Source organism: Ranitomeya imitator, chromosome 4 (genome assembly GCF_032444005.1).
Source record: "Ranitomeya imitator isolate aRanImi1 chromosome 4, aRanImi1.pri, whole genome shotgun sequence".
NCBI lineage: Eukaryota > Metazoa > Chordata > Amphibia > Anura > Dendrobatidae > Ranitomeya > Ranitomeya imitator.
The window spans coordinates 209,472,528-209,485,887 of NC_091285.1; the positions used below are offsets into that span (position 1 = coordinate 209,472,528).

The 13,360-nt window shown below is 42.0% G+C and overlaps 1 protein-coding gene across 1 annotated transcript in view; it reads right to left on the reverse strand.

The window, feature by feature from the left end:
* Positions 1-13,360, reverse strand: part of PLXNC1 (plexin C1) — a 374,777-nt gene that overhangs the window by 298,484 nt on the left and 62,933 nt on the right. The window contains exons 2-3 of the mRNA XM_069764349.1: positions 1,086-1,220; positions 303-437 (exon numbers count right to left, since the gene is read on the reverse strand). Coding sequence (XP_069620450.1) covers positions 303-437; positions 1,086-1,220 — 270 coding nt within the window. The remainder of the gene's footprint in view (positions 1-302; positions 438-1,085; positions 1,221-13,360) is intronic.

The window sequence follows — 13,360 nt, forward strand, 5'->3', positions numbered from 1 at the left end:
GACTGCTTCGGTGAATATTGATCACAGCATTTAGTGGGTTAAACTGCCAAGAGCAGTGCGGGCACCATTCCTGGCAGCGAGAGTCAGGTGTCAGCTGTTTCATTCACTGAACACCTGGCAGCGATTGCGCATCCACAGAGTTCATGTGCATTAAATTGCCAGGAAGTATACATACGCCCAAGGTAGGGAAGTCCTTCCCAAGCAAGACATATGGATACGTCTAAGGTTCTGAAGGGGTTGAAATGTCACCATCGAGAGAAAATATATAGCAACCCATTAGTTAACGAAAAAAGAATACTAACCTCTTTAACAGTGGCAACATATAGATAGTCATTGTCGACAGGGTCCATGTGGATTTTTTCGAACACAGGGTCTTCATCTTTAAAGGTATACATCACCTCTGGGCAGCTTGCATCATAATTGGGCTTTAAAGTAAACTGAGTTAAAAAAAGATGTAAAAATAAATAAATATTGAAAATATAAATTACAGTAAAATAACACATAGCATAATATGTGATCCATTTGGCTGATTTAAAGCACTTGTTGTTATTGTCTAGCTAATGCAAACACCGGAACAAACATTAGGAAACTACCTCACTCTCTGTCTCATGGGAGTTTTCTACATAAGCTGCCATATGTGAATCCCCACAGATCTCCAGATATGGAAAGAAAAATTATAAAGGTTGACATAGTAATGTAATTTTTCTCCCTCAAGTGACAAGAATAATGGAAACTGCAGACATTTTCAAACATTAATAAAAAATCAGAACCATCATCTCAGTTGAGGATAGAAAATACAAGCATATGTCTTCATCATGCTAGGAAATACACATTTAAAAAAAAATCCTTTTAATGTGAATCACCAAGGTGGAGGGAGTTAGGGATGTTATCCTGTTAAAAAGCACCAGAAGGTGATCCAATTTTAATCTTTGATAAGTTTCTTAATTATCTCTATGTATTCCCTATCTATAATTAAAATTGTGAATAGTCCTTTTTCATTTGCACAAATGGTATATAACATATAGTCATTGATTTCTCCTTCACTATGCTTCAGCCACAATAAATCTTCTAAACCAGTGACCTACCTTAAGTAATTTTCCATTTTCAGTCCCCAAAAAGAATACTAGTCTCCTCTCCACTTCTTTAACATGCACAGCAGTTAAGTCTCCATGGGTCAGTATTGGATTTTTGTATAAAGGCACAAGGTCAGTAGGGTTGGTCTACAATGAAACCAAAGAAACATTTGTAGTCAGAATTGTGATCAAACCAGATAAGGTTAAACTAAATAAGTAAAGTCAATTTAAAAATGAATCAAAGTTTAAGGAATATTTCTAGAAGTGCAATATATCACTTATCTCTTAAAGGCAGAGTTTATTTACAATATGCTGTATGTGATTAACATCACAGACAGGAGTAAGCACAAGACAGCCTTCAAGTACTCTGGAACTAAGCAAAATCTGGTCCCTACACCAGGAGTGTCCACCGGATGATTGGTTCTCCTTCTGTGACATCATATTCTTGTGTAGTATGTATAGAATACTTAAAGGATGGTCAGTAAGATGATGGACATATTGTTTCTCTAGGAGGTTTTTTTTGGGAAAACATGACCCAGAGCAGAAATGGGGTTAAAACAGGATTAGAATTGAAAATAATAAGCGGTACAGCTCTTACCTCCGCAGAGGGAGGAGTTAGGGGTCTGGTGAGATCCCTTACAAGATGTCATCACAGGCCTATCTGTATGAAACCCCAGAAGAAGCAACATGTGTTGCAGATCTGTCCGTATTTTCTGCAGAGTTCTCCTCTGCTAGAAGATCCAATACAGAAGACGTAGCTGTATTTTATCCCCTTTTTATACTGTTTTTGTTTCTATGTATGTTTTTTTTTTGCAATTTCACATTTGGTAACCTTTTTAAGCAATGTGCTTCTTTTTGTATATTAAATGAAAATGTAATAAGTTATCTCGAGGAGAGAAAATAGCTTGGTTGTGTTACCTGGCAGCCAGAGTGCAGGTAGTGATCTGTTCAGGAGCTTGGGAAACCTTGGTGTTCATGTGTACCACTGCATTGCCAGTGCAGGCATTTCGCCTGGTAAAAGGGTGAAAGATGGACGCGTAAAGTGTGGTGTAGACAGGGCCGGACCTGCCATCTGGCAATTCTGTCAAATTCCAGAAGGGCCTGTCTGGTCATGGGCCTCCTTGTCTGCTATGTAACGTTGTTAACAGAATCGGTGTTCTCAAGACACCCATACTGTTAAGAGTTGTGATGGAGCACAAAGTCGCTGACTCCGTCATTTACCCCAGCAGGCCACGGTATCAATAGACATATTGGTCTTGTAGAAAGTCTTCCTTTCCTCCAATATTAGTAATATATCCCATCTGGTTCATGGGCACGGGGACAACATGGGCCTGTGTGATTTCAAATGCCAGGGCTGAATTTCAGCCCCAGTCTGTACCTGGGTGTAGATGTCTTATTGCGATAGGTGAATAGACAAGTGAAAGGGAAGTGGAATGCCCCTTTACAGTCACATCTGAGGCACATATATCTTGAGCTAGTGGTGTGCTGTTTGTGGCACTTTACATATGGACATGTTTGGCTTATGGTCCAGGAAAGTTTCCGGCACATACTGTTTGTTGAATAAAGCAAAAGGCTCCCATTTACTTGAAGGAGGCCAAAAGTTTGTCCTTTGTGCCTCCATGCCTTCTATCTTGAAGAAAGCATATCAAAATGGCACCAATAGATGATACTGTGCAGGCGCCACCGCCGATTTGATTAAGATAATATTTTTGTAGCCTTCAGTTAATTGTGTTCCAATAGATGCTACTGCGCAGGTGCCGCTGGTGCCATTTTGATAGAGCTTCTTTTTTTTCTGCAGCAAAATGGTGCCGGTGCCTCTGCAGTAGCATCAATCGGAACGCAATAGATGCTACTGCGCAGGCGCCACCACTGGCACCAATTTGATTAAGATAATAGTTAATCAAACATAACTACAGTAAATGCATGCATAAAATGCATATAGGCAAATTATATATAGTATCATGCAACATTGCCTACATGATGAATGTTATTTTTTTCAACCCAGATGAAGAGGGCCAGAGCCCTTGAAATGCATTGGTTGGCTGACTAGCACACCTGTCCTCTTTAGCCCCATAGCGTGGTGACATCGCGAGTAGCTCCGCCCACCCTCTCCGACCGCTACCTCAGCGCTGCATCCGGCCGGGGCACGTGAGGTCTCGCGGTCGCACGGCTTCTGCCATCACGCGCTCCTTAACCCTCCACTCTGCCATAGCGGTACACCTAGCGGTGGCTCAGACTTTCCGGAACAGCTTCCCTCCGCACTTATCACCACAGTGAGTACAGCATATTTTATGTGCACATAGCAATTGTGGCATATTAGTGCTCCAACATGCTAGGGGAGCATTTCTCTTCATCTCAACATATGGGCAATCAATTCTAATCACAGTAATCCTTGTCAGCCAGCACCTAACGGTCATCTTAGTACCTTAACCCCTTCATGACCCAGCCTATTTTGACCTTAATGACCTGGCCATTTTTTGCAATTCTGACCAGTGTCCCTTTATGAGGTAATAACTCAGGAACGCTTCAACGGATCCTAGCGGTTCTGAGATTATTTTTTCATGACATATTGGGCTTCATGTTAGTGGTAAATTTAGGTCAATAAATTCTGCGTTTATTTGTGATAAAAACGGAAATTTGGTGAAAATTTTGAAAATTTTGCAATTTTCACATTTTGAATTTTTATTCTGTTAAACCAGAGAGTTATGTGACACAAAATAGTTAATAAATAACATTTCCCACATGTATACTTTACATCAGCACAATTTTGGAAACAAAATTTTTTTTTGCTAGGAAGTTATAAGGGTTAAAATTTGACCAGCGATTTCTCATTTTTACAATGAAATTTACAAAACCATTTTTTTAGGGACCACCTCACATTTGAAGTCAGTTTGAGGGGTCTATATGGCTGAAAATACCCAAAAGTGACACCATTCTAAAAACTGCACCCCTCAAGGTGCACAAAACCACATTCAAGAAGTTTATTAACCCTTCAGGTGCTTCACAGCTGCAGAAGCAACATGGAAGGAAAAAATGAACATTTAACTTTTTAGTCACAAAAATGATTTTTAGCAACAATTTTTTTATTTTCCCAATGGTAAAAGGAGAAACTGAACCACGAAAATTGTTATCCAATTTGTCCTGAGTACGCTGATACCTCATATGTGGGGGTAAACCACTGTTTGGGCACACGGCAGGGCTTGGAAGGGAAGGAGCGCCATTTGACTTTTTGAATGAAAAATTGGCTCCATTCTTTAGCGGACACCATGTCACGTTTGGAGAGCCCCCGTGTGCCTAAAAATTGGAGCTCCCCCACAAGTGACCCCATTTTGGAAACTAGACACCCCAAGGAACTTATCTAGATGCATAGTGAGCACTTTAAACCCCCAGGTGCTTCACAAATTGATCCGTAAAAATGAAAAAGTACTTTTTTTTCACAAAAAAACTCTTTTATCCTCAATTGTTTCATTTTCACATGTATACAATAAACTTGGCACTCAAAACGGTAGTAAGGTGAAGTTAATCAGCTTTATTGCAAGTCCCAGATACAGTTTCGACAGTTAAACGTTTTCGGTCCCACCGGACCTTCTTCAGAACAATTTCCAATTTATCTGATGCAAAATACCAACAAAGGCATATAGAACAATATTTTAGTTTCTGTCTGGTTACACAATATCACATATTAAGTGCAAAAATTAACAAAAGATATGTCTACAAAAGAAAGCAACAAAAAAAATAATAAAACAAGGGCAGAAAAATATCAAACAAATTTCAAAACCAAGTATATACAAAATATACGATAATTAAGCGGATGCTACCGCAGCCTACGATTAACTCCAAGGACTAAACATTTAATGGAGATCTGACTCAGAAAAATTGGATATAGTATACTATGCTATAAAGAGCCCCTATGAGAAAAGGATATATGTTCATAGGTGAGGGGTGGAGCTCCCACGTGGATCAGAAATGAAGTGACGATATTTATTCATCTTTATAGCCTGATAAACTTAGTGCATGGTATAACGTGCCTAGGGAGATAAAGCATATAGGGTGTTGAAATCTAAACACAGACTTAACCTATATATGGAAAATAGAACAAGAGTACCTGGTAGTGGTGCTAAATGGTATGAGGTAAGATTGAAGCTGTGGATTAAAGTGTGTAGTGAGGATGAAGAGCCATGATGAATGGTAAAAAATGAATAAAAATAAATAAAAAATGAAGTGTAAAATGAAAAATGAATCACCTGGTTAAGCTGGTTACAACGTGTGGAAGGAAAAATCACCTTCTTACGCGAAACTGTGGAGTAATGCTGTAAAAAGTAAAAAATTACCAGAGGGAGAATGTGAGTGGTGGTGGAAATAATGCAGCATGTGGGATAAATGTCCTTAAGAGAGGGTTGACAGGGGGCTTACCAATAAATGAGAAAACGAAAGGGCTCTAGGCGAACTAAGTCGCTAATGGAGTCTGTGGCCCATAATCTGCGTGATAAGGAAGCACACAATAAGATAAATGCCTGACCACCGTGTCTAATCAGACCGCTATCTAAGGACGCTGCATGTGGGGACCAGCCCGACTTACCAGGGTGAGGAGCTCAGGTATGCGTGGCACCGGATCGCCAGAGAGGGACGCACTGAATGCCTGGGTATTACTTCCGGGTTTAAGTGCAGTCTGACGGGTCACATGGTGCCACACGTCATCACAGAAAAAACGGGACGCTCTAGCGTTGTAATTTGCTCTAAAATGTGACGTTAGATAGTGCTATAAAGCGAAACGCTGGAGCGTTGTAATATGCTCTAAAAATGAGACGCAGGAGAATTATATAAGTGTCTGCTGTCTGTGTAGCGCGCTGGAGCGCAATATAAAGAAAGAAGGAGCTATATGAGCGTGCTATGAAGCTGTGAGCGGGAGGTTGAGGGTAGAAACCTCCAGTAATAGTGTACTGAGTGGAATCCTATATACTATATACTATACCGTGAAGAGTGCAGGGTGCCACGAGGGAAGCATAAAGAGGGAAGAGGTTTTAGCGATTCTAAAAGGATAAAGAAAACAGGATTAATACTGACATATCTTATTGAGCAAATGTCAACCACATGTTCAAGCATAATACAAGGGTACAGCTTAGAGGAAACTAGATGTATCAAAATCTCTATTAAGGCCTTTCGGTTCTAAAGTCTGTAAAGTGAAAATCCAATAGGCCTCACGTTTCTTGAGCAGCCTTGTCCTGCTCTGTCCCCTTCTCCCTTGGTCGACATGTTCCAATACCTGATAGCGTAGTTGGGCAACGCTATGGCCCGTAGTACGGAAATGGTGTGGGAGGGGAAGATGGTCCCTGTTACACCGTATGTTCGACTTATGTTGTGATACACGATCACGTATGGCTTGAGTAGTTTCTCCAACGTATGCCAGGCCGCAGGGGCACTTAATGATGTAGATTACATACGAGGAATCACAAGTGAAGAAGCCACGTATAGGAATGCCTTTTCCAGTGTGCGGGTGGAAGACCTTGTCTCCCTTCTGGACATTATTACACTGCAGACAGTTTAAGCAGGGAAAAGTTCCCTGTTTTTGAGTGTGTAGAAAAGTCTGTCTAGGTACTCGAACGTCGGAACCTACATCAGCCCTCACCAACTTGTCCTTAATGTTGGTTGGGCGCCGGTAACAAGACAGGAAAGGTTGCTGAAATTCTGGAACTCTAGGATAGCTCTTGCTTAGGATGTTCCAATGACGGTGGATTGAGGCCTGAACCCGTCTTGAGAATGGATGGTATGTATTCACGAATGGAATTCGTGGGACCGAATTTTTGGGCTTAGGGGATGAGTGTTTGGCTTGTGCTAAAAGGCTCTTGGGATAACCCCTATTGGAGAATTTCTCCTCCATTTCGTTCAGTCTTTGGTTTCTAATGTCATTATCAGTAACTATCCTTTTAACCCTCTGAAATTGAGATATTGGGATAGATTTTTTTATTGCCGTAGGATGAAAGCTAGTGTACTGAAGAAGACTGTTTCTGTCGGTAGGTTTGGTATGTAGGTCAATGGAAAGCCTGCCATCCGTATTTTTACAAACTCTAGTGTCAAGGAAACTGATGTTGTCGACACTGTATTGTAAGGTGAATTTAAGTTCCGGCCATATATTATTAATGTGAGAATCAAAGAGAAGGAGTGATTCAAGGGGGCCTTCCCATATGCAAAAAATATCATCTATGAAGCTCCGCCATATCCTAGAATGTTGTTGAAAAAGGGAATGATTAAATATGAAATCTTCCTCAAAGGCCGCCATGTAGGCTACTGCATAAGGCGGCGCTACGTTAGAGCCCATAGCGGTCCCTTGTCGCTGGACATAAAACGTGTCTTGAAAAAGAAAGAAATTCTCCCTGAGGACTAAACTCAAAATGTCTGCACAGAACCGCCTTACTTTGAGTTCAACCTTGGCCTCTGTCAGTAGTCGATCTGTGGCTTCCATCCCCTTGGTATGTGTAATGGATGTGTAAAGACTACATACATCCCAGGTGACGAGTATAGTAGATGTAGATAGTGGGCCCAAGGATTTAATTAGTCCCAAAAATTCATTGGTATCAAGCAGGAAGGATTTTGTTTGTTTGGTGAGTGGTGTCAAAATTCTTTCTAGTGTAATGGCTAGAGGTGAGAGAATGGAGTCAGTTGATGAGACTATGGGACGTCCCGGTGGTTTATGCAGATTTTTATGTATCTTTGGAAGTACATAAAAGATTGGTGTTATAGGGTCGGTTTTAATGAGATAATTTTTCAATTTTTTGTCTATAGTTCCCTCTTCAAAGTGATGATTAACAACTGACTTGATTTTAGAAGCTATACTGTTTGTAGGATTGTGAGGGATAGATTCATAAACCTGGGTGTCATTTAATTGTCTTAATATTTCAGACATATAATATGTACTGTCCATCACAACGATGGCACCGCCCTTGTCGGCAGGTTTTATGGTTAGTGTTTTGTCGGTGGATAATTTATTCAGAGCCAATTTCTCTTGTTGTGTCAAATTAGTTTGATGGTGGAACTTCCCTAAATGGACCTCACGGTTAAATGTCTCGATATCTTTTTCAACCAGAGAAATGAACGTCTCGATAGGGGGATAGTTTTTGGGTGGCATGAATGTACTAGGTATCCGTAAACCTAGTTTACTAAGTTGTAATGGGGCCGAGTCATTTTGACTGGCCACAGAATCAGGAATACCCTGGAAGTGTGCCTTAAGTCTTAGCTTGCGGAAGAATCTCTGGAGGTCCAGATTAAGTTCAAAAAAATTGAACTTATATGCTGGGCAAAAAGATAGGCCTTTTTGTAACAATGAGAGTTGGTGGGAGTCTAAATTCTTAGAGGAAATGTTGACAACTAGGGGGTTTAGCCTACCTGTGACCTGGTTGTGACTTGTGTCCTGGTGTCCCCGGCGGCATTGGCCCCCCCGCCTCGTCTTCCTTTGGATCGGCCTCTGTTGACCCTTAAAAAAGAAGCTGTAGTAAAGGAGTTTGTTGGGCCGGTTCTGCTGTCCGCTGATCCAGAGGAACTTGGTGAGGTGTTTCATCTGAAAGACCGTTGTCTGTCCCGCCATTGATAAACTCTATTTTGTAAATAATCTTCAGTGTCTCTTAAAAATTTTGACCTCTTCCTCTTCTCAAGGTCTTGACGATGGGCCTGTAGGGTCTCCTGGTTCTTTGCTTTAAAAGACTGGAACTCTTCTTGTGTTAAAGTGCTTGACAATTGGTTTTCAATGGTGGTTATCTGTGTATTCACTGTATCAAGATTTTTCTGTAAATATGCTAGGGTTAAAGTCATGAGATCAAATGAGCATTTGTTCAGGATGTGTTCGAATTTAGAACAGTATTCTCTATCTTCCTTGAAGAACGTAGGTTGAAGCGGTACTCGTAATCCACTAGGAATCCGTTGAACACGTAGATACTCGGCAATGGTGACAGTGTGTAGCTCGAGATTGATCGCCCTCTTAGTCTCCCTCTCCAGATCCCTGTTCTTCAATTCCTGCGTGGAGGTATGAAGGAATTCGCCAGATGCCGTGACCTTGGAGATAATCTCTGCTGTTTCTTCAGCATTATAGAAGAAAGTTTCACTAGACATACTCGACAGGTGCTCGTGTAGAAGGAAGGTTCAAATAATAAACAAAACACGGCACTCTGCTAGTTGGTGACAGATGGTGCTCAAGTAGGGTCTCCAACCCGTCAGTCAATGTATACAATAAACTTGGCACTCAAAACGGTAGTAAGGTGAAGTTAATCAGCTTTATTGCAAGTCCCAGATACAGTTTCGACAGTTAAACGTTTTCGGTCCCACCGGACCTTCTTCAGAACAATTTCCAATTTATCTGATGCAAAATACCAACAAAGGCATATAGAACAATATTTGAAAAATGAATCACCTGGTTAAGCTGGTTACAACGTGTGGAAGGACGTTGTAACCAGCTTAACCAGGTGATTCATTTTTCATTTTACACTTCATTTTTTATTTATTTTTATTCATTTTTTACCATTCATCATGGCTCTTCATCCTCACTACACACTTTAATCCACAGCTTCAATCTTACCTCATACCATTTAGCACCACTACCAGGTACTCTTGTTCTATTTTCCATATATAGGTTAAGTCTGTGTTTAGATTTCAACACCCTATATGCTTTATCTCCCTAGGCACGTTATACCATGCACTAAGTTTATCAGGCTATAAAGATGAATAAATATCGTCACTTCATTTCTGATCCACGTGGGAGCTCCACCCCTCACCTATGAACATATATCCTTTTCTCATAGGGGCTCTTTATAGCATAGTATACTATATCCAATTTTTCTGAGTCAGATCTCCATTAAATGTTTAGTCCTTGGAGTTAATCGTAGGCTGCGGTAGCATCCGCTTAATTATCGTATATTTTGTATATACTTGGTTTTGAAATTTGTTTGATATTTTTCTGCCCTTGTTTTATTATTTTTTTTGTTGCTTTCTTTTGTAGACATATCTTTTGTTAATTTTTGCACTTAATATGTGATATTGTGTAACCAGACAGAAACTAAAATATTGTTCTATATGCCTTTGTTGGTATTTTGCATCAGATAAATTGGAAATTGTTCTGAAGAAGGTCCGGTGGGACCGAAAACGTTTAACTGTCGAAACTGTATCTGGGACTTGCAATAAAGCTGATTAACTTCACCTTACTACCGTTTTGAGTGCCAAGTTTATTGTATACATTGACTGACGGGTTGGAGACCCTACTTGAGCACTATCTCTCACCAACTAGCAGAGTGCCGTGTTTTGTTTATTATTCATTTTCACATGGGCATCAGGATAAAATGGATCCTAAAATTTGTTGGGCAATTTCTCCTGAGTACACCGATACCTCACATGTGGGGGTAAATCACTGTTTGGGCACATGGTAAGGCTCGGAAGGGAAGGAGCGCCATTTGACTTTTTGAATGAAAAATTATCTCCATCGTTAGCAGACACCATGTCGCGTTTGGAGAGCCCCTGTGTGCCTAAACATTGGAGCTCCCCCACAAGTGACCCCATTTTGGAAACTAGACCCCCCCCAAGGAACTTATCTAGATGCCTAGTGAGCACTTTAAACCCTCAGGTGCTTCACAAATTGATCTGTAAAAATGAAAAAGTACTTTTTCTCACAAAAAATTTCTTTTCGCCTCAATTTTTTCATTTTCACATGGGCAATAGGATAAAATGGATCCTAAAATTTGTTGGGCAATTTCTGCCGAGTACGCCGATACCTCATATATGGGGGTAAACCACTGTTTGGGCACACGGCAGGGCTCGGAAGGGAAGGTGCGCCATTTGACTTTTTGAATGGAAAATTAGCTCCAATTGCTAGCGGACACCATGTCGCGTTTGGAGAGCCCCTGTGTGCCTTAACATTGAAGCTCCCCCACAAGTGACCCCATTTTGGAAACCAGACCCCCCAAGGAACTTATCTAGGTCCATATTGAGCACTTTAAACCCCCAGGTGCTTCACAGAAGTTTATAACGCAGAGCCATGAAAATAAAAAATAATTTTTCTTTCCTTAAAAATGATATTTTAGCCTGGAATTTCCTATTTTGCCAAGGGTAATAGGAGAAATTGGACCCCAAATGTCCAGCTTGTCCTGAGCACGCTGATACCCCATATGTGGGGGTAAACCACTGTTTGGGCGCACGGCAGGGCTCGGAAGGGAAGGCACGCCATTTGGAAAATTAGCTCCAATCATTAGCGGACACCATGTCACGTTTGGAGGGCCCCTGTGTGCCTAAACATTGGAGATTCCCCACAAATGACCCCATTTTGGAAACTAGACACCCAAAGGAACGAATCTAGATGTGTGGTGAGGACTTTGAACCCCCAAGTGCTTCACAGAAGTTTATAACGCAGAGCCATGAAAATAAAAATAAAAATTTCTTTTCTCAAAAATGATTTTTTAGCCTGCAATTTTTTATTTTCCCAAGGGTAACAGGAGAAATTTGACCCCAAAAGTTGTTGACCAGTTTCTCCAGAGTACGGTGACATCCCATGTGTGGGGGCAAACCACTGTTTGGGCACACGTCGGGGCTCAGAAGGGAAGTAGTGACTTTTGAAATGCAGACTTTGATGGAATGGTCTGCGGGTGTCACGTTGCGTTTTTAGAGCCCCTGGTGTGCCTAAACAGTAGAAACCCCCCACAAATGACCCCATTTTAGAAACTAGACCCCCCAAGGAACTTATCTAGATATGTGGTGAGCACTTTGAACCCCCAAGTGCTTCACAAATGTTTACAACGCAGAGCCGTGAAAATAAAAAATCATTTTTCTTTCCTCAAAAATGATGTTTTAGCAAGCAATTTTTTCTTTTCACAAGGGTAACAGGAGAAATTGGACCCCAGAAATTGTTGCGCAGTTTGTCCTGAGTATGCTGGTACCCAATATGTGGGGGTAAACCACTGTTTGGGCGCACGTCGGGGCTCGGAAGTGAGGGAGCACCATTTGACTTTTTGAATACAAGATTGGCTGGAATCAATGGTGGCGCCATGTTGCGTTTGGAGACCCCTGATGTGCCTAAACAGTGGAAACCCCTCAATTCTACCTCCAACACTAACCCCCCCACACCCCTAACCCTAATCCCAACTGTAGCCATAACTCTAATCACAACCCTAACCACAACCCTAATTCCAACCCTAACCTTAAGGCTATGTGCCCACGTTGCGGATTCGTGTGAGATTTTTCAGCACCATTTTTGAAAAATCCATGGGTAAAAGGCACTGCGTTTTACCTGCAGATTTACCACGGATTTCCAGTGTTTTTTGTGCAGATTTCACCTGCGGATTCCTATTGAGGAACAGGTGTAAAATGCTGCGGGATCCGCACAAAGAATTGACATGCTGCGAAAAATACAACTCAGCGTTTCCGCGCGGTATTTTCCGCACCATGGGCACAGCGGATTTGGTTTACCATAGGTTTATATGGAACTGTAAACCTGATGGAATACTGCTGCGAATCCGCAGCGGCCAATCCGCTGCGGATCCGCAGCCAAATCCGCACCGTGTGCACATAGCCTAATTCTAAAGGTATGTGCACACGCTGCGGAAAACGCTGCGGATCCGCAGCAGTTTCCCTTGAGTTTACAGTTCAATGTAAACCTATGGGAAACAAAAATCGCTGTACACATGCTGCAGAAAAACTGCACGGAAACGCAGCGGTTTACATTCCGCAGCGTGTCACTTCTTTCTGCGGATTCCGCAGCAGTTTTACAACTGCTCCAATAGAATATCGCAGTTATAAAACCGCAGTGAAATGCGAAGAAAAACCGCGGTAAATCCGCCATAAATCCGCAGTGGAAAAATCCGCAGAGGACCAGAATACGTGTGCACATATCGAAACCCTAACCCTAACCCCAACCCTAGTGGAAAAAAAAAAATTTCTTTATTTTATTATTGTCCCTACCTATGGGGGTGACAAAGGGGGGTCATTTACTATTTTTTTTATTTTGATCACTGTGATAGGTTTTATCACAGTGATCAAAATGCACTTTGGAACGAATCTGCCGGCCGGCAGATTCGGCGGGCGCACTGCGCATGTGCCCGCCATTTTGGAAGATGGCGGCGCCCATGGAGAAGACGGACGGACCCCGGGAGGCTCGGTAAGTATCATGGGGTGGGGGGGAGCACGGGGGGGGGGGGATCGGAGCATGGGGGGCGGATAGGGGCGCGGGGGGTTGGATTGGAACATGGGGGGTGGATCGGAGCATGGGGGGTGGATCGGAGCACGGGGGGGTGGATCGGAGCACGGGGGGGTAGATCGGA